The 22,202-nt window shown below is 40.3% G+C and overlaps 1 protein-coding gene across 1 annotated transcript; it reads left to right on the forward strand.

The window, feature by feature from the left end:
• Positions 1-3,908: 3,908 nt before the first annotated feature.
• On the forward strand, positions 3,909-16,144 carry LOC140494015 (hyaluronan synthase 1-like). The gene is made up of 4 exons (XM_072592948.1): positions 3,909-4,562; positions 13,289-13,514; positions 14,726-14,858; positions 15,469-16,144. Exons 1-4 carry the CDS (start codon positions 3,909-3,911, stop codon positions 16,142-16,144), a joined length of 1,689 nt encoding a protein of 562 aa, XP_072449049.1.
• The last annotated feature ends 6,058 nt before the right edge of the window (positions 16,145-22,202 follow it).

The raw sequence follows: 22,202 nt of genomic DNA on the forward strand, positions 1-22,202 counted from the left end.
CAACCCATTTTCACCTATTCATTGCCCACATTATCAGCTTTTCTCCTTCCTGGCATACCATTATCTATCTCTTTCTTAACTTTCTTTCTCTCCCTCTGGGCTCCATCTCTACCTATTTACTCACTCCTTTCCCCCTGAACTCCTGTCATCACCATATAACCAATCTTTTCTTAACTACTATGAGTTCTGAAGAAGGGTCACTGGACTTGAAACATTAGCACTACCTTCTCTTTACAGATGCTGCCAGATAATCACAGAATCATAGATATTCAGCACAGAAACAGACCCTTTGGTCCAACTTGTCCGCGTCAACCAGACATCCCAATCTGACTGAGTCCCATTTGCCAGCATTTGCTTGTATCCCTCTAAATCCTTCCTATTCATGTACCCATCCAGATGCCTTTTAAATACTGTAATTGTACATGTCTCCAACTACTTCCTCTGGCAGCTTGTTGTGTACATGCACCACCGTTTGCATTAAAATGTTGCCCCTCAGGTCCCTTTAAAATTTTTCTCCCCTTACTTTAAAGCTATGCCCTCTAGTTTTGGACTCCCTTATCAAAGAAAAAAGACCTTGGCAATTTACCCTATCCATGCCCCATATGATTTTATAAACCTCTATAAGGTCATTTCTCAGCATCCAACCCTTCAGGGAAGAAAGACCCAGCCTATTCAACATTTCCCAGTAGCTCAAACCCTCAATTCTGACAACATCCTTGAACCTTTTCTGCACTCTTTCAAGTTTAACAACATTCTTCCAACAGCAGAGAAACCATAACTGAATGCAGTATTATAAAAGTGGCTTCTGTACAGATCTGCTGAGTTCCTTTCACAATTCCTGTTTTTGTTTCAGATCTTCAGCATCTGCAGTTCTTTGTTTTATATTAGTCTAGATCACCAGTCCGGTGACAATATTACTGTGTCATTGCCTTCCCAAATTGCACAGCAGGAATAGGCTGGGAGAGGAACTTTGTTTTTACAGACTCTTAGCCTTAACCTCAAACTCTCATATGGCTTTGTGAATACATGGACAATGGCTTAGAGCTCAGCCTCTGAATGTGTATTCATACTGCAATATGATGACAGACAGTGGGGTGGTCTTGCTCCTGGACTGGGTGGTAGGGTCAGGGTGAGAATTGAAAGGTTTCTCCCTTGTTCTGAAGCTCCATTCCAATAGGACGCTTCATGAAGTATTGCGATTAAGAAGATGGAGAACAGCATTTGTGTAATGACAACCTAGCTTGACCCATTTTGCCACAGATTGGATCAGTGGTGAATTAGTTGATGAGGATCATAGCTTACATGTTGTCATGTGGCAGGTGAAATTAGTGACACGTTTTTGTGGACTGCTAAATTTGAGGAGAATGCCTCAGAAATTTCTCTCTTACCGGAGAAGCACTGCATGAGGTCAAAGAAGGCCATGTGTTGCTGCTGCTTTCTGCATTTTGATGGACTTGTCTTATTGTGCAGCTCTATTGTACAGCCCTTGTACATCTCGAGAGACAGCATTCGCAATTTGATTCTGATGGGAGCCACTGGAGAATGTAACTGAAGAGGATTTTTCCAATGGATTTCCTTGGTCAGCAGTGAGATGTCTCTGAAGTTAGCACAATTAGTTTTACTTCCTTTCTTAAAGATGGTCAACGTTACAGTGCCATGCTCACCACATTCTAGACTAGAGAAATGAGGCATGTATTCGTACCAAGAGAGCTCCTGTGCCATACTTCAGAATTTCAGTAAAGATTCTGTCTGTGCTGGCATCCTTGTTCGCTCTCAGCTGGAGATTGCTTGTTCAACTTGTGTCAGGCTAATATTATGCTCATGGTGATAGGTGGCAATCTGTGGGATGTGGTGGAGGTCACCTTTATCAAGGGCTGAGTTTTGGTTAAGGAGATCCACGAAGTGCTCCTTCCAATGAACACACAGTGTTTCTCTGTGTTCGGTGAGCATAGCTCCATCCTTAGCTCTCAGCACAGTAGATCCTTGGTGGTTAATTTGCAGGTCGTCTTGACTGCACTGAAGAATCTGTGCACATCACAGGGGTCAGCTAGTTGCTGAATTTCCTGCACTCTTTCTATCCACCATTTGTTCCTTAGGTCACAAGTTTTTTTTTGTTTGACTGTAGCTTTGATTTTCTGTATAGACCTGATTTCTTTCCTTCGAGCTCTGCAGTTCCTGGATCTCCCAGTCATCCTAGTGAAATTAGTCTTGATATTTCCTTAAAGAGAAACATACAGTCTTTTTGAATGTGTTGTATGTGACAGATTTAAGAACAGACCTGGTGCTGTGGACATTGAGGTTCCCATTTGTTGAGCATTGTCAGGTTGGCTGAGAGGTATGAGTGAGTAGGTATCTGTTCACAGAGACCTTGTGTGCATCAGCAAGGGTGCTGCCATGGTGATTTGTCTTTGATGAAATAGTGTCTTCATTTTGATCAGACAATGCTCAGAAGGAGGACTCCATTAGGGCTTTCCTTCTCTATACCTTCCTTACCAATCACAAGTTTCTAGAGGTTTGTGTCCTTCCCAACTCTGGCATTCAAATCACTTCAACTCCCTTTGGGACGGGGGGGGGGGGGCAATAACTGATCACAGTAGGAGTCAGATTCCTCTTTGGTCTTATCTGGTGTTTCCAGGGTTGGGATATGAGGTGATTGGGACCAGGTGGGACCTTGTTGACTATGAGGTTCTTGATTGGGGTTGTTAACCTGGGTCAATCAGGAACTTTGGAGTCACTGAGGTCCATCTGGTCCTAATCACTACATGACTGAGGTGCACGGCTTCTAGGTTTGGGTGAGACAAATAGTAATGAGGTACTTGTTTTCTCACCAGGGATCCTCATTAAAATGGTCAACTAGTTTATTTTTTAATCATAAAACTAACCTCATGGAATTGACATTCTTCCTCAAACATATCTGCCATCTTGTTCTTTGAACTGAGCTTCTCCTATCACAATGTTTCACTTTGGACAGTGACATCAATATCATAGCACCAGAGTTCCCAGTTTGTAATTGCCATTCAACATTCAGGTCTTTCACTGCTGGGGCTGTCCATGAGGGTCATGATTTTCCAGGTCCCAAATTACATTTGTAGGAGTAAAAGGTGCCTCTGTGAGGGTAAGTCTTATGTGGAGTGGCCATTGCACTCGAATTACCAAACGGTTCTGCTGGAGCAAAGTCTTTGTCCAATGGCAGAATAACTAAGACAGTGGAGATCATGCTTTGTGACAAGGATGGGGACTAAAACAAAGGGACAGTTGTAGAGAGTATATTGAAACCCATTGGTTTATTTTCTGATGCACGATTATCCTTATTATACATCCTTGATCTTTACCTTGTCCTTGTGTATGATCTCGCCTTTCTGATCCATGTCAGTTTCTGTTGCCCAATGATTCATTTTAAATTCCTTATTCTGTGTTTATCTTCATTCTAACATATTACAGATTCTGTCATCGGTTGTCTAAGTCCCATCCTCCCATCTCTCCTCACTCTTCACTCCTCATGCCTCTCCACCCACTTCTTTGGCTTTAACAATCTCTTCGATACCAATCACTGACAAGGCTTTATGGTCACTCTTCATTTTCTGATCCAGGGCTGTTTTTCTCATTTGCAGTTCTGTTCAGAGTTTTGAGATTTTTCTATATTAAGGTTTATATTAATTTATGTTGTATGTAAAAATGCCTGGTAATACAGAACTTAAACATTGCTATAAGGAGATTATAACAATAATCAAGAATAATGGGATGAATAGAATAAGAGAAATAGAATCAGCATACTAATGTATGTTAACAAAGTTTTTGGTTTTGTGTCTCTTTCATTCCACAGTCAACTGAGACTTGGCCAACTATGATCTTTTCCAGCCATGGTTAACAAAGATACTCTGGTTTCAGTAAGTCATAGAACTTGTACCATGGTCTTTGCTCTGCTGTTATTTCTAGGTATGTCGTGGGCATATCTGGCAGGATTCCAGCTCCTCTTAAATGGTTATAAACTCATTTCGCTTGGGGTTTGTGGCTCTCTGATCATTATCCACCTCTTCCTTCAAACAGTCTTTGCCTTATTTGAGTGCAGCACAACAAAAGATAATGTCTTGCATCGCAGTAGCGCCAAGTCGGTAGCCATAATCATACCTGCTTATCAGGAAGACCCTTTGTACTTGACACAGTGCCTTAACTCTGTGAAGAACATTGAGTATCCAAGTCACGAGCTGAGAATCATCATGGTTATTGATGGGAACTCAAAAGAAGACCAATACATGATGGACATGTTCAAGGAGGTTTTCTGCAAGGAAGATATTGGGACGTATGTGTGGGAAGGCAATTATCACTCAAGAAACTTTAATAGAGTTATTCAGAATAAAGAGGAGGATAACAACAAGCGACCATACAGAGACCCTGTCAATTTGTTTTATGGGGAGTCATGTATTGGAAATCCAGAGAGATTAGATGTGGAGTCACTAATCAGGAACAAACATTTTGTTTGCATCATGCAGAAACGGGGAGGAAAAAGAGAAGTAATGTATACAGCCTTCAAAGCTGTTGGGAATTTGGTGGATTATATACAGGTATGTCTCTAATTTAGCCTTTATACAGGTGAGAGTCAATCTTCTGCATCAAATAAATGCCAGTTTGTTCCAGCACTATCAAGTTAAAAGTTGAATTGAATTTCTGTCTGACCTACACTGTTCCTTGTCTTCAGTTTCTGGTCACTTCCAGTGGTTGAGAATCTATGACCTCAACTTTCCCAGAGAACTCTAAAGCATAGATTTTTAAAATAGTGTTCTCAGGATGTGGTAATTACTGATAAAGCTGATTTTTTTTTCCCATCCATGGCTGTCTTGACATGATAGTGGTTAGCTTACATCTTGAGCTGCCAATGGAATACTGATGCAACTGAGCAGCTTGCTAGGTAATTTCAGAGTGGACTTAATGATTATTTCCATATTTAGCTAAATCCTCCTCTTGGTTATTGGTTCAATAACATAACAGCTACGTTATAGTATGCATATTGGCCCATAAATTCAAAGTTCACATAGAGACAACCTATCACTGTTTTGGCTGAGATACCAACGAAAAGATACTAAATGCAAGGTGTGCAAAGATTCTCCGCAAATACTGAGTTGGCTTCTACTGCTCTGGCTCACCCCCTAGTGACGAGTTCCACAATGACAACACAACAACAAATCACAGGCCTTATAGGAAACAAGGCAAGAGAGGGGAAAAAAATGAAAATCAGTGCTGGAAACAAAGTTCTATTTAAAGTAAATAAAATCCTGATCAAAGATACCATTCTAGTTCCCCAGTTTATTGATGCTTTTTTTTATACAATGAACAGACATTTGTGCAATTGCTGAAGTCTAAGAAAGCAGAAATTATCAGCTTGATGTTATAATTTTACTAAAATACAAACTGTACTCAATGTACAAGTTCTGGATGGAAGAATCGAGCCTCTTATTTGTTTTTTGCTTTGTTTTCAAGAGTCCCATCCCAGCATGACAGTTTTCATATAAGCCCATAGGAAAATTACAATGCAGAAAGAAACCATTTAGCTCATTGTGTCATTTGGACCAGCGGGCTTATCTGTAGTTTGGCAAGTTACAATGCTTCATGTGCAGATCCAGATTCCTTTTAAATTAATTAATTAATTAATGGTTTCCACCTCAGCCATAGGAAATTCTAGACACACGTCACTGAATGAAAAGATTTTTCCTCAAGTTTCTCTAGTCCTTCTACCAGTCATCTGAGATCTGTGCCCCCACTAATTGACCTCTCTGCTCAGGGAAACAAGTCTTCCCTGTCAACTCTACCCAAACCCCTCATTATTTTTTATATCGCAATTAAATCACCCCTCAGCTTCCTCTGTTCTCAGGAAAAACTCTAGTCTATCCAATCTTTTGACATTGCTACAATTTTCAAGCCCTAGCAAACCATTATTGTAAATCTCCTCTGTTCTCTCTCTACAGCAGTAATATGTTGACTGAAACTGTACACAAAACTCCAGCTGTGGCCTAACCAGTGTCTTACATAATTTTTAAAAATTAATTTATGGGATATGGGCATCGCTGGCTGGCCAGCATTTATTGCCCATTCATATTTGCCCTTGAGAAGGTGGTGGGAAGCTGCCTTCTTGAACCGCTGTAATCCATGTGCTTTGTGTTGACCCACAATGCCCTTACAGAGGGAATTCCACGATTTTGATCCAGCAACAGTGATGTAATGACGAAATATTTCCAAGTCAGGATGGTGAATGGCTTGGAGAGAACTTGGTGGCGGTATTCCCATGTATCTGCTGTCCTCGTCCTTCTAGATGGAGGTGGTCATGGGTTTGCCTGAGGATCTTTGATAAATTTCTGCAGTGAATACTGCTGCTACTGAGCATCGGTGGTGGAGGGAGTGGATGCTTGAGGATGTGGTGCTAATCAAGCAGGCTGCTTTGTTCTGGATGGAGTCAAGCTTCTTGAGTGTTGTTGGAGCTGTACTCATCTAGGAAAGTATGGAGTATTCCATCACACTCCTGACTTCTGCCTTGAAGATGGTGGATAGCCTTTGGGAAGTCAGAAGGTGAGTTACTGCTCTTGTTGTCACTGTGTTTATGTGGCGAGTTCAGTTGAGTTTCTGATCAATGATAACCTCCAGGATGTTGATAGCAAGGGAATCGGTGATGGTAATACCATTGATTGCCAAGGGGCAGTGATTAGATTGTCTCTTATTCATCATGGTCATAGCCCTGGCATTTCTGGTGCAATGTTACTTGGCACTTGTCAGCCTAAGTATGGATGATATCCAGATCTTGTTGCATTTGAACATGGACTGCTTCAGTATCTGAAGAGTCATGAATGGTGCTGAACATTGTGCAATTGTCGGTGAGCATCCCCACTTCTGACCTTATGATGGCGGGAAGGTCATTGATGAAGCAGCTGAAGGTGGTTGGGCCTAGGATACTACCTTAAGGAATTCCTGCAGAGATGTCCTGAAGCTGAAATGACTGACCTCCAACAACTACAACCATCTTCCTATGTGCCAGGTATGACTCTGACCACCGGAGAATTTGCCGCCGATACCCATTGATTCCAGTTTTGCTCAGGCTCCTTGATGCCACAATTGGTCAAACGCAGCCTTGATGTCAAGGGCTGTCACTCTTACCTCACCTCTGGAATTCAGCTCTTTTATCCATGTTTGATCCAAGATTGTAATAAGGTGCTGAGTGACCCTAGCGGAACCCAAACTGGGCATCACTGAGCAGGTTATTGCTGAGCAAGTGTTGCTCGATAGTGCTGGTGATGACACTTTCCTTCACTTTACTGACGATTAAGAGTAGACTGATGGGGTGGTATTTGGCTGGTTTGGATTTGTCCTGCTTTTTATGTACAGGGCATACCTGGGCAATGTTCCACATTGTTGGATAGATGCCAGCATTGTAACTGTACTGGAAGAGCTTGGCTAGGGGAGCAATAAGTTCTGGAGCATATCTTCAATACTATTGCCAGAATGTTGTCAGAGCCCATAGCTTTTGCAGTATCCAGAGTCTCCAACCATTTCTTGATATCATGTGGACTGGATTGAATTGACTGAAGACTGGTATCTGATTGTGGAATCACTGGAGGAGATCAAGATGGATCATCCACTTGGCACTTCTGGCTAAAGATTGCTGCAAAAGCTTCAACTTTGTCTTTTGCACTGATGTGCTGGGCTTTTCCATCCTCGAGGATAGGGATATTTGTAGAGCCTCCTGCTCCAGTGAGTTGTTTAATTGTCCACCATCATTCATGACTGCATGTGGCAGGTCTGTAGAGCTTAGATCTGATCCTTTGGTTGTGGGGTGACTTAGTTCTGTTATTTGCTGTTTGCCATGCAATTCCAGGATTGTATCCCTGGTCTTGCTTTCAATACTCTGTCCAATGAGAGCATCTCCTTCAGTGACCTTGGACATGCACTCCAGGATCTCTCACCTCCACTATCTCTCTCAATACCCTCCCTTTTCATATGGATTCCCTTGCTTTGTTTGTCCGTCCAAGTGCTTTGTCGTTTGCCGGTTTGAATTCTGTTTGTTCCCATTCAACGAAACCATCATTCTGCAGTTGACCTCTTCACTATCAACAATCCAGACTATTGTGCCATCCACAAATTTCCCAAACATAGCTCCTACATTTAATTTCAAATCATATTAATATATGTCACAAACAGTGAAGTCTATAGCAGATGCCATCTCCCTGGCCCTATACTCATCCCTGGAACATCTGGATAACAAGAATACTTGCTCATTAACTACAGCTCTGCATTCAACACTGTAATTCCAACCAAACTAATCTCCAAACTTTGCTACCTAGGCCTCTGCTCCACCCTCTGCAAGTGAATCCTTGACTTCCTGACCCACAGACGCAATCAGTGAGAATAGGTAACAGCACTTGTTCCAAGACTATCCTTAACACTGGCGTCCTGCAATGCTGAATACTCAGCTCCTTATTATATTCTCTGTACACTCATGACAGTGTAGCCAATTTTCATCCTAACTCCATCTACAAGTTCGCTGATGACACCAATGTTATCGGCCGGATGTCAAACAGTTACACAACAGAATACATGAAAGAGATAGAGTACTTGGTGGTGTGGTGTAAAAAAACAATTTTTCCCTCAATGTCAGCAAAATGAAAGAGTCAGTCATTGACTTCAGGAAGCAAGCTGGAGGGCACACCACTATCTACATCAATGGAGCTGAAGTGGAGATGGTCAACAGCATCAAGTTCAAAGGAGTGACAGAGACCAACAATCTGCCCTGGCTCACTCAAATTGATGCAATGGTCAAGAGAGTACAACAAAGCCTCAACTTCCTCAGAAGGCTAAGGAAATTTGGCATGCCCACAAAGACTTTTACCAATTTTTACAGATGCATCATGGCTTGGTATGCTAAATGCTCTGCCACGGACTGTAAGAAACTACAGAGGGTTGTTCTGGACAGTCAATCATGCAAGCCAACCTTCTATTCATTGACTTGATCTACACTTCCTGCTACTTTGGAAAGGCAGCCAACATAATCATAATCCTGGTTACAATCTCTCCCAACCTCTTATCTTGGGCAGAAGATACAAGAGCTTAAACACATGTACCAACAGAGTCAAAAACTGCTGCTTCCCCGCTATTATTAGATCTATGAATGGACCTCTCAAATTTCAAATTTAATATTGACCTCGCTCTTTGTGCACCTTTTCTGCAGCTGTATGGTATGATCTGCCTGAACTGCACGCAAAACAAGACTTTTCACTGTACCTAGGTATGTGACAAAAATAAATCAAATAAAATCAGATCAAACTCAAAACTGAGCTCTGTGGAACACCACTGGAAACTGCCTTCTATTTGCAAAACAGCCATTGACAACTATCCTCAGTATCCTGTCACTGAGCTAATTTTGTCCAATTCTCCACATTCCCTATATTGCATAGGTTTTAATTTTTCGTAACAGTCTGCCATTTGGGACCTTGTCAAATGCCTTACTAAAATACATGTAGACAACATCTATTGTTCTACACTCATTAATACTTCCTCACATAATTCAATTAAGTTAAAAAGACATTATTTTCTCTTAAAAAGACTATATTGACTATTCATGATAATCCACATCTCTCTAAGTAACAGTTATTCCTATGTCTCAGAATCTTTTCCAGTAATTTGCTCACCACAGAGGTCATAATTATTACCTATTCTTTACCCACTTTTTGAATAATGGTATAACATTCACACACTTCCAATCACAGTCATAGAGGTCTACAACACAGAAAAAGCCCATCAAGTCTGTGCTGGTCAATCCTATTTTCCAGCACTTGGCCCATTGCCTTGTTCATCTAATGTGAAATATTAATTTAGTATCAGCAAGGGACCTAACACTGAGCCCTGTGGGACCCCATTTCGACAAGCTTCCAGATAAAAATCACCCTTTGACAATCACCTTGCCACTTCTGGATCAACGTAACCAAATTTCCTGGTTTCCCATGGGCTCTTACTTTCACTATCAGTTTCCCCTGTAGCAACGTATCAAAAGACTTGCTGAAGTCCAGATGGATGTGAATTCTGAAAATTCAATCAAGTTGGTTAGATGTGATCTCCCCATATCAAAACAGTACTGTTTGTTCTTAATTGATCCCTGTCTCTCCAACTGCAGATTAACTCTGTCCCTCAAAATTGCTTCCAGAAGTTTCCACACCAGAGGTTAGACTAATTGGCCTGTATTTTCCTGGTTTGTCCTTTGCTCCCTTCTTGAATACCGGTACCATATTGGGTCTCCTCCAGTTCGCTGGAACCTCTCCTGTGTTCAGAGAAGCAGTGTGACAACCAGCCTGTGAAGCCTGGAGTGGGACTCCTTCTTCTGCGAGGAGTGGGCCCCTTGTGATGGCATGATGTGGGCTGATGTAGCCTGGAGCAAGATGGTAGTGTCGGCATAGTATGGGCTGGTATAACCCAAAGAGAGATTCTGGCGGTAGCATGGGCTGAGAAGCCCAGAGAGGTGCTCTGGTGGTGGTATGGCATGGGCTGGGAAGCCTGGAGTGGACTGTAGCAGCGAAGGAAAAGTTGGACTCTCTTAAGTTATCTTTCTTTATTTTTTATTTTAAGTCAATGTGAATGGTGCCTCTTAATGGTGACGGTACACACTTTTCACTGTATTTTATATTGAATACATGTGACAATAAATGATTCAATTCAATTTAATGCAATTGAAAATTATTGCTAATGCCCCTGCTACTTTCTCCTTTGCCTCACTCAGCAGCCTGGGAAATATTTCTTCCGTCCCTGGAGATTTACTTACTTTTATGTTTGCTAGACAACTCAGAACATCCTCTCTATCTATGACAGTTTCTTTAAGTTTATAAGAGTTCTTCTCCCTGAATTCTATACCCACATCATCCCTTTAATTGGTGAATACTGACACAAAGTATTCATTTAGAAACCACCTACATCTTCTGGCTCCATGTGCAAATTACCACTGTATTGCTTAATGGATCCTTGTCTTTCCCTAGTTATTCTTTTACTCATAATGTATTTGTAAAATAACAAGATTTTCCTTTGGTTTACTTGCCATTATTCATGCCCTGCTTTTCCTCTCCAAATTTCCTTTTAAAGTTTCCCCTTGCACATTCTGTACTCCCTTAGCCGTCAGTATTTGCCATAACCTTCCTTTTTGATTTTTCCAATCCTGTATCAATCCCCTCCCAGTATCAAGATACCAGTATTCAGCCAATTCAATTCACTCCATATGATATCAACAATTGACTGAAAGCACTGAATACTGCAGAGCTGTGGATCCTGACAACATTCCAGCAACAATGCTGAAGACTTAGGCTCCAGAACTTGCCATGCCCCTAGCTTAACTGTTCCAGTACAGCAATTTACCTGACAATGAAAAAAGTTTCTAAAGGGTCACTGGACCTGACATGTTAACTCTGCCTTCTCTCCACAGATGCTACCAGACCTGCTGAGTTTTTCCAGCAATTTCTGTTTATATTTCTGATTTCCAGCATCTGCAATTCTTTCAGATTTTAGAAAATTATCCTGTTATGTTCTGTACACAAAAATCTGGACAAATTCAATCTGATCAATTACTGTCCCATCATTCTATGCATGATCAACAGTACTATCAAGCATCAACTGCTCAGCAATAACTTGCTTATTGACACTCACTTTGGGTCATCAGAACCACTTAGCTCCTGGCCTTAGTACAGCCTTGGTTCAAGTATGGATAAAAATGCTGGATCAGAGGTGAGGTGAGGTGAGATGAGAGTGATAGCCATTGACCTCAAGGTTACTTTTGACTGTGTGGCATCAAGGAACTCTAGGAGATCAAATTCTCATTGACTCCAGGGAGAAAACTCTCTGCTGGTTAGAGTCACACTACGCGCAAAGGAAAATAGTAGTTAGTTATCTCAGGTCCAAGACATTTATGCAGGAATTCCTCAGTGTAGTCTCTTAGGTCCAACTATCTTCAGCTGCTTCATCAATGATCTTTGATTCATCATTAGGTCAGAAATAGGAATGTTTGCAATAAAATTGCACAATGCTCTATTTGTGAATCCTCAGATACTGAAGCAATCCATGTCCAAATGTAGCAAAACCTGGATGATGTTTGGAACATGTCTGGCTTTATTGTTGGAGTTGTACTGTAAGAATTAATGCACAATGAACTAGATGATGGACTATACACCATTCACCCTCATGTTTAGTCCTTTCAATTCTCACATCTGCAATGTAGTTTTGGTTGATGAACACTTCGTGTATCAAATACCAATGTTTAGAATACTGATATGACTAGATCATTCCGTATATCTGAAGACAAAGTTTGTGAAGGTTTGTAGCTCAGGTTGAGGTTTAGGGTGTAGGTTTGCTTGCTGAGCTGTAGGTTTGATATCCAGACGTTTCATTACCTGGCTAGGTAACATCATCAGTGGCGACCTCAAAGTGAAGCGAAGCTGTTGTCTCCTGCTTTCTATTTATATGTTTGTCCTGGATGGGGTTCCTGGGGTTTGTGGTGATGTCATTTCCTGTTCATTTTCTGAGGGGTTGATAGATAGAGTGTGTGCAGCACAGACGAAAAACAGAGGAGAACCACCTATACAACGTATTCAAGAAAAATGGATACGCTAAAAATACAGTCCGCAGATTCCTCGAACAAACCACGACAAGCAGACCATGCACAGCCAGAAACCCTAACCACCTTACCATACATCAAAGAAGTTTCAGAAATGACAGCCAGACTACTAAGACCCCTCGGAATCCTAGTAGCATACAAACCCACCAACACTCTCAAACAAAAATTAACAAACTTAAAAGACCCAGTACAACCCATGGACAAAGCCAGGTAATGAAATGTCTGAATATCAAACCTACAGTTCAGTGAGCAAACCTACACCCTATATCTGAAGACAGCCTTTGCAATAATTCTAAAGTTGGATATACAGATTATTTTAAGAATGGTCCAATATTATTTATCTAGCTAAGTTCAGTGTAGTACTGGGGACAACTGCCCAGATATAGTTGAATGAATGATTAACATAATGCAGGGAAACTTTTATGAGCCCTATGGGATCTTGGCTTACCAGCAATGCATACTGGGGACACTAGCAATAATTATTATAAAATTATGAAAACAGTGTGCTTGAAATACAGATATTCCCTGCTTATACATGATGATCCCTGCTAGTAGAGTGAATTTATCAAATGAGCTCATGTATTTTATCAATAGATTATTTATCTTTAGCTATTAATTGTGTATCTTCATCTATGGATTGTGTAATTGTCCACATTTTAGGTCTGCGATTCTGATACAAAACTTGACTCACGTGCAACCATGGAACTTGTTAAAGTCTTAGATTCAAAGGAAAACTATGGAGCAGTTGGAGGGGAAGTCCGAGTACTCAATGTTACCGACTCATTTGTTAGCTTCATTAGCAGCCTGTGTTACTGGATCACGTTCAATATAGAACGAGCCTGCCAGTCTTATTTTGACTGTGTGTCCTGTATCAGTGGACCTTTAGGTAAGGAATGTGAACAAATCAGGTTCTTTTGGAGGATGCCATTCAAGATAGTTTTAAAAATAATCTCTTTTATATCTTCCCAATACTGGAGAGAAAGCCCAGGTCATGGCCTTTACCATTTAGACAACCAGGGCAAAGAACAATTTTCCAGGAAATGCTAAGGCTGAATAAGAGTCAAAGAGAATAGAGGTCACAATAATAACATCATATTTGGGTTTTAAAAGTCAGCCATTTGTAGTATAGAAAAAAAAAGATGAGGGAAGTTACACATTTGATGGTTTTAAATGTGATGATGCTATCGCTTTAAGAGGTTATTTGCCCTGTTCTTATTTTTTTGGAGAGAGTTTGCAAGGCAGAGGTGTTGAGCTGGCTAGCTCTTGATCACTTAAGTAAACAGCTTGGGAGGCCTTAGATTTTTTTAGCAGACTGAATGGATGTGTTCAGCTCTCACAGATTAGGATTTCTGGGTTTTGGTTTTCCAGTAGCATCAGAAGCTATTGGGGTCTCAACAGAATTAGAAACTTCAGTGAATGCCTCCTGGCTACTACTCTCTGAGTTTTCAGTTGATTTCTTTTACTCCAGGATTGAAGAGCTGCATGGGAGAATCTGTTTTTGAATTTTCTTTTTTTGCCAGTAGTGTGTTTGTGAGATGTTACTACATTGTAATAGTTTCTGCATTATTACTTTGTTAAGTTTCCAGTAGATTTAAGTTGTTCTAAATTCTTCTTTCTTTGGTTGTATTTTAACTACAGTGTTTAAATAAATTGTTTTGATTAACATCGAGTAGTTTGACCAGTCGCATTACATCAGGAACAGACACTTTACATTTGTCTTTAAAATAAGGAAAAGGTATGGTTTAAGCTACCTTCTTAAAATGTTTTGAGGGGGTCTGGTCTGGTATGATAAATCTTAATTTCAACACCATGAGAAAGCAGGAAAAAGGAACCATATCAGAGCTTAAAAAGTAAAGCAAGGGACAAAAGTTCAGATGGGGAACTAACCCCTGAGGTATTGGTAAACCATTAGAGAGCAGTTGTTGAGCTTTGCTACCCAGTCTGGCTTTCTGAATAGCTCAGCAGAATTACCTTATGTCTAACTTCCTTAATTTTAACTCTGTCCTGGTTTGAGAACCATCCATCAATACATACTGAAATGTTTGACCAGACTAAGTCCATTATGTTTTCAATTCTAACAATGACATTCTGTTTTAGGGATGTACAGGAATAACGTGCTTCAACAGTTACTAGAGCCCTGGTATAATCAGAGATTCTTGGGAATCCGGTGTACGTTTGGGGATGATCGTCACCTGACTAACAGGGTGCTTAGTCTGGGTTACTCCACCAAGTAAGATGTGAATCTATTTTCTGATCAGTTTTGTTTTCAATTTAACAATTATGTTGTAAAAAGACCTGTTATTTCTACAAATAACAGTTTCCTGGACAACATTTTTAAAAATGCATTTTTTTACATTTTTAATGATTCAATTTCCCTAATTTTCTTTCCTTCTAGCTGGAAGACATTGCTTCTTGCTGTGATACAGTCCAAATAAAGTCCCCACCCAGAGTTACTTCTCTGCCTTTGCTACCCTTAGAATACATTTATAGGTGGTGATGGAAAAGTCAGGGAGATTGAATGATTTTCTGAGTGACTATGTTTGAATAGTCCCTGGGACAGCTTTCCCAATTTTGGTGCAAGCTTCCAGATGTGAAGAGGGCATTGAAGTTTGACTGGATGTGTCTTTGTCACGTTCAGTGCCTAGCTCAATTCTGGGTGATTTGTCTATTGATATTTTTATTTTGCCCAGTGGCAGCTTGATACAACGACCTGCAAGTACCTGAGCTCATTCTCCCAATCCCCGCACAACAGGCCTCATAACTGTGATTACTGTAAAATTAAAACCAAATACACAAGTAAAGGAAGTTAATTAATGAAAACTCATACTCGTTTCCAACAGGTATACACCCAAAGCATGGTGCTACACAGAAACTCCAGCTCAATATCTGCGCTGGCTCAACCAACAAATACGATGGTCCAAGTCTTTCTTCATAGAATGGTTCTACAGTTCTCTCTGGTGGCATAAACAAAGTCTGTGGATGACATATGAGTCTGTAGTTATGGGAATGTTGCCATTCTTCTTGATTGTGGCCATTGTCAAGATATTCTATCACCGGTGTCTCTGGGATATCCTCTGGGTGCTCCTCTCCTTTCATTGCATTGCACTGGTCAAAGCATTCAATGCTGCATGCTTGAATGGGGGTATGGTGATGATGTTAATATCTCTGTATCCTATCATCTACCTGAGTGGGCTGCTGCCAATTAAATGCTTTTCACTTCTTACCATTACCAATACCAGCTGGGGAACATCTGGACGCAAAGAAAAAGTCAAAAACTACATCCCATTGCTTCCACTCTTTATTTGGGGGTTCATCCTCCTTGTGGGTTTAATTGAGACTGTATTCACAGAGACTGAAAGATCTTGGATCCATGCTGAACAGCCATTGTATAAAGACTACGCACTCTATGGATCACTGGCCTTGTTTACATACTGGGCATCTATGGTTGCAATTTATCATATATGGTCATGGCAGCGGTGCAGAAGAAACACTGCAATGTACCGTGTTGAAGTGTAGACCGATTTTGTCTAAATCACTTCATGGAAAATTTGAGGAATAGTTAGTACTTTGAAGCATACTTTATACAATATAAACTTAGAGGTTTTGCATTTTGTTCCTGACATAATAGTTCTCTGCAGTCTGTCCTGGACAGTGCATCTTTTGTAGTCAGAAGAACAGCAACAATACTATCTTCCACCTTTCTGTTAATTTCATTCTGTCAGCCAGTAGAACAACAACATCATATTTTGCCAGTTCTTCATCAGATTAATGGGTAAAAACTCAGATTATGATGATGATCCAAACAGATTGGGAAGGATTTTACTTCAAGACGAAAGTATAGGGCACAATAACTATCCTTAATGGCTTTATACTAACAGCACAGATCATGTGTAGTCCAATTACACTTATTGGAATGTATTGGCTGAGAATGGGAATTGATTCTAATGCTCACAATGACCAGCATAACCTGTTAACACTCATTGTTTTGCATCATATCAAAAGAACACTTCTCATCAAGTTATACTCCACGCTAACCAACGTATATAGGAGAGGAGGAACATTTTTTAAAACAAAACAATACATTTATAATTGTGACAGAATGTAAATGAGCCTTTGGGCAGTGTTATTTTGTGAAAGGTATGTGTGTACAATGTTTTAGATCTGAGATATAATACTGTACATTATGCTTTAAGAATGGAAGGCTAGTATAAATAATAATTAAATAAAAACATACTACAGACTGACATTTTAACATCAAGTCTATATAAACTTTAGCTTGAATAACATGTGGCCCTACATTTTTGAGAATCAACCTCCATTATGCCAGACAGTTTGCATTTGTTTTTTATCTGCTGATTTGCCTTATTTTAAATGTTGTGAATTTGTAAAACAATTTTCTATCATCTCATGCTGTACAAATTCTGAATCACTATTCAAATTTCTAATTGTATCAGTAAATTGATGTAATACAGATGTGAACTTTAAACATGGTTGCTGAGGATTCATGGTGCACACCTTTATGATCCACGAAGGTACTGCTATATACCATGAGAATCAATCACTATGCTTGCTCTTACAGAAAAGTTTTAAAATTAGAATATTTCACAACGGTATCGCCAATGAGATACCAAAAGTAAGCAGATGTTAAATGTCATCCACTTGATGCAGGTGATAGTTGCAGTTTAAACGCTTTTTAAAATTGTTTTTGTATAATGTTTGCCAAGACTTATGTCATGTGCTCTTCAAATTGGGTAAACCTTCTACTCATTAGAACACAGGAGACAATACCAGTAATGATAGCGAAAGGGGAACCAGCATTTATTGGTCCATGAACAGTCTGGGAATGATCTCTATTCCATTTTAACTGTACTTGCTTTAGACCATTCACTTCAGCTCTCATTTGAAAACAAATCTTAGACAAGTATATAAATCATATAAATTGAATACATTGATTCCAGAAGTGCTCCTTATTTCCTGCACAAACTGTACACACCCCTAGAAAAGAGACACCCTATAACTGAAAAGTAATAATTAAGGGGAAAGCGGAAGTAACCGAGTTGATTATGTAAAAAACAGATGGTTGCACTTCCCCTTTTCCTCCACAAGATAGCATCACCATCCTCTGTAATGTGAAATTGAATTTACTTTTGCCACACTGTGGCAAGTCTTGGTATGACATGAATGTCAACTCCATAGTCCTAATGAAAAAGGTATTCCTCCTCAATGTTATATCTATCATCAGTGGTAACTGTGGAAAATGTTAGCACTCACCCTGTAGCACCTTTATTTGAAAACAATCTGCCTTTAAAAATGTTTGTGGAGTACAGCTCAATCGATTAAGATGCAGGTGCAATATCTTGACAAGGAAGATTTTGGGTGTCTCAACCACCAGGCTTGAAGGCAGCAAGTCTGGAGGTGGTAGTAAAGTTAATTAGTTGGGTGATGGAGGGCCAGAACCTTGCTGCCTGCCAGACCTTGCCCTAATTAAGCATCAATTGAGGCCCTAAGTGGTCAATTAAGGCCTACTCAACAGCCTCATCCCACCTTGAGTGCAATTACTTACAGGCAGAACAAGAAATAGTCAGCCAACTAGACTGGCTTTCCGTGTGGGAAGGCTATCATTTTTTTGGGAGTGGAAATCTCTCGATCTGCACTAATTTGTTTAAAATGAATAATTGGACCTGATTTTGGAAGGTGAAGGTTTGCTGAGAGCAGACCCTTGCCTTTGCTTCTAGCATTCCTGGGCCTCTTACCTCATAATCCTCATGCAGAAGTCCATACCCTGTACTAATACTTATCTTTCCAGTTTGTAATGCTCCATCCTAAGGGTTCAGTGATCAGCTATGGCACTGCCAAGTTTGGAACTGCCAGCCTCTATTTGACCAGTAGCTTTAGATTGGTCTGACTTCCCGGTCTGGGGTCCTACTTTTGGTATAAACTGATCAGTTGCCTGACTGTCAGAGAATCTTGCAGGCTTTTTCATCTTGGGAGGCAACAGGGTTTCCTTTTGGAAACTCTCCCCAACTGGAAAAGTCTTGTCTGTGTCCACATAGGTAGCATGGCCAATTGCTTATTCTGTAATTCTCCGCAATTGGAAACATCGTCCCTGTGTATAAACCATCAAACCTCTTTAATTCTAGGTAATATAGGTTCAATCCAATCAACCTCTGCCTTAAAAATACTCCTCATTCCAGAAACCTGTTTTCTCAACCTCCATCAAGGCTAGTATCTCTATATCTATCTCCAGTTATGTAAACCAAATCAGCACTCCGTGTACTTCAGGTATGGTCTGATCAAGGCTCTATGCAATTATAGGGGCAAGTGAGGACTGCAGATGCTGGAGATCAGAGTCGAGAGTGTGGTGCTGGAAGGGCACAGCATGTCAGGTAGCATCCAAGAAGCAGGAGAGTCGACGTTTCAGGCATAAGCCCTTCACCAGGCATTCCTGATGAAGGGCTTATGCCCGAAACATCGATTCTCCTGCTCCTTTGATGCTGCCTGATCTGCTGTGATTTTCCAGCACCACACTCTCAACTCTATACAGTAATAGTAATACTTTACTCCTGTATTCAAATTTTATAATAAAGACTAACAAAACACGAGCCTTCCAAATTGCTGCATATGTGTGTTAGTTTACAAGGACACATGTCCCTTTGCAAACATTTCCCATTCATCTGTCATTTCAAATATATTTTGCTTTTCTATTTTTCCAACCAAGGTGGGTAACTTTGCATTTCTCTGCATTACTTTCAAAGTTCTTTCCCACTCAATTAACCTACATCTTTGTCCCCTGCAGCCTATTTGCATCCAACTTTTCCCAATTGTTTAAAATAGTAAACTTGGCTATTTTACATTTGGTTCCTTTATTAAAGTTTTTGACTTAGATTGTAAATAGTTGAGGTCCCAATTCTGATCACTGTGATGGTTACAGCCTGTCAATTTTTTTTAAAAAAGCATGTTTTCTTACTCTGTATTATGTGCAATCTTATTGGTTCAATTCTGTGTAAATACCCCTCAGATAACATCTTTCAGTTACACTATAATCATGGTTTTCCCCAATATCCATCTTGCTAATCATAATTCCTAAAACATTTTAACAGATGTCAACCGTTAACAGCTCTGCCTTGATTCTCACTGTAATAGAGGTATACAGCACAGAAGCAGGCCCTTTTGTCCAACTTGTCCATGCTGACCAGGTTTTCTAAACTGAACTAGTCCCATTTGCCCATTTGGCTCATAACCCTCTAAACCTTTCTTATCCATGTGCCTGTCCAAATATCTTTTAAATATTGTAATTGTACCCACCTCTACCACTTCTTCTGGTAGTTTGTTCCATATATGCACCACCTGGTGTGAAAATGTTGCCCTTCAGATTCCTTTTAAATATTTCCCCTCTGACCTTAAACCTATGTCCTCTCGTTTTGTGCAAACTCCACGCCTGAGGTGGGAATTGAACCCGGGTATCTGGTGCTGTGAGGTAACAGTGCTAACCACCGTGCCACCCACTAAATAAATCCTAGAATTATCATACTACCTTTACACTTGCACATGGCTTTGTTCTGTTGGACCATTTTATGTCAATTTTTCCATTACAGATTTCTGCATCCACAAATATAATGAAACTGCCTAAGCAAACTTATCACATTGTAAATGGTAATTGCACCTGTCAGTGGTAGCTCAAGCTTGTTCTGCATCACCTTATCCGGTACAGCAGAAAAATGCCTATACTCCAATGAGCTCTATTCCTATGCTTCAAAAATGCCACAGGGTATTGAAATACCCTATATACTTATGTATATGTTGACCACGTGTATAAGTTCAACCCTTGTTTTGGGTCAAAATTAGATTAGATTACTTACAGTGTGGAAACAGGCCCTTTGGCCCAACAAGTCCACACCAACCTGCCAAAGCATAACCCACCCAGACCCATACATTTACCCCTTCACCTAACACTACGGGCAATTTAGCATGGCCAATTCACCTAACCTGCACATTTTTGGACTGTGAGAGGAAACCGGAGCACCCAGAGGAAACCCACGCAGACACGGGGAGAATGTGCAAACTCCACACAGTCAGTCGCCTGAGGCGGGAGTTGAACCCAGGTCTCTGGTGCTGTGAGGCAGCAGTGCTAACCACTGTGCCACCGTGCTACCCATGGTCTAGTATTTTTCATATACCTTGTGTATAGGTCGACCCCAATATTTCAGAGGTCTCTTCCCGACCATATATGCACCCTTACAGGACATGATTTGTCCACTTTTGATTTAAATACATACTTTTGATTAAATACCTGCGTCATCACATGTTACATGCAGCAGTATATATTTGCACAATGTGATTTTCAAATCATTAAACTGAATGTTGATAACTATATATACTGTATAACAAATATTACATAAATATATACAGTATATATTACATACATATATACAGTATACATTACAGACATATATTTAACCTGTGCATGCAAATACTCTACAGTATCTTATGGCAGCCTTGTCTTCCTGCTGTTGCCTCAGTTTCTTAAAAGTAGGTGTCTCATATGGTTGTGCACTGAACATACTGTAAGACAAAATGGCATCACGAAGAAACAAGTAAACAGCAGAGTTTAAACTAAAAGTTATTGAAGTTGCGGAGAAAAGCAACAATAGCATAGCTGCAAGGGTGTTCTGTGTTTCTGAAAATCTTGTCTGAGATTGGAGGAAAAAAGCCACACAGTTAAAGGCTATGTCAAAATAGAAGTATGCCAACCGAGGAAAGCTGAACCAGTGGCCACAACTAGAAGAAAAGATGCTTACTGGGTAATTCAATGTCATCAGAATGAAAGCATAGTAACTCGACAATGCATCAGAATACACGCCAAAAATGAAGCAAAAAAAGATGGATTCAGTGATTTCAAAGCCAGTGCTGGAAAAGGTATGATTATGAAAAGGTATGATTCAGTGCTTAGATAGAAAAGCAAGATTATTCAACATCTACCCGCAGAACTTAATGAAAAGTTAATAGAGTTCTGTCACTTTGTAATCAGAAGCCAAAAAAAAAACGGGTTCAGGCTCTCATGCATCGGCAATATGGATGAAACTCCAATGAACCTTGATATGCCAGGGAACAGAACTGTGGACAAAACTGGAGCAAAAACAGTTTTAGTTAGGACTACTGGCCATGAAAGGAGTTGATTCACTGTGGTACTCGGTTGTACCGCAGATGGAACAAGGTTAAAGCCGACGATGATTTTTAAGCTGAAAGCCCTGCCCAAACAGACATTTCCGAAAGGCATTGTTGTCCTCATCCATGAGAAAGGGTGAATGGATGAAGGTATTTTGTAAGACTTGGATTAAGAAGGTCTGGAATATGCTACCAGGTGGACTTAGACAGGAAAAGGGCTTACTGATTTGCGATATGTTCAGATCACACAGAGTGAAAAGTATTATCACTGAAATTCGAGCCAACAATACTGCCATTGCAATGATTCCTGGACGCCTTATGAGCCTGGTGCAGCCAGGCTCAATTAACTTTTTAGTACAGAAGAATTTGGTCATTTCGATGCAAGAAGGACAAAAAAAGCTTCATAAAG

Source organism: Chiloscyllium punctatum, chromosome 23, assembly GCF_047496795.1.
Source record: "Chiloscyllium punctatum isolate Juve2018m chromosome 23, sChiPun1.3, whole genome shotgun sequence".
In the NCBI taxonomy this organism is placed as follows: domain Eukaryota; kingdom Metazoa; phylum Chordata; class Chondrichthyes; order Orectolobiformes; family Hemiscylliidae; genus Chiloscyllium; species Chiloscyllium punctatum.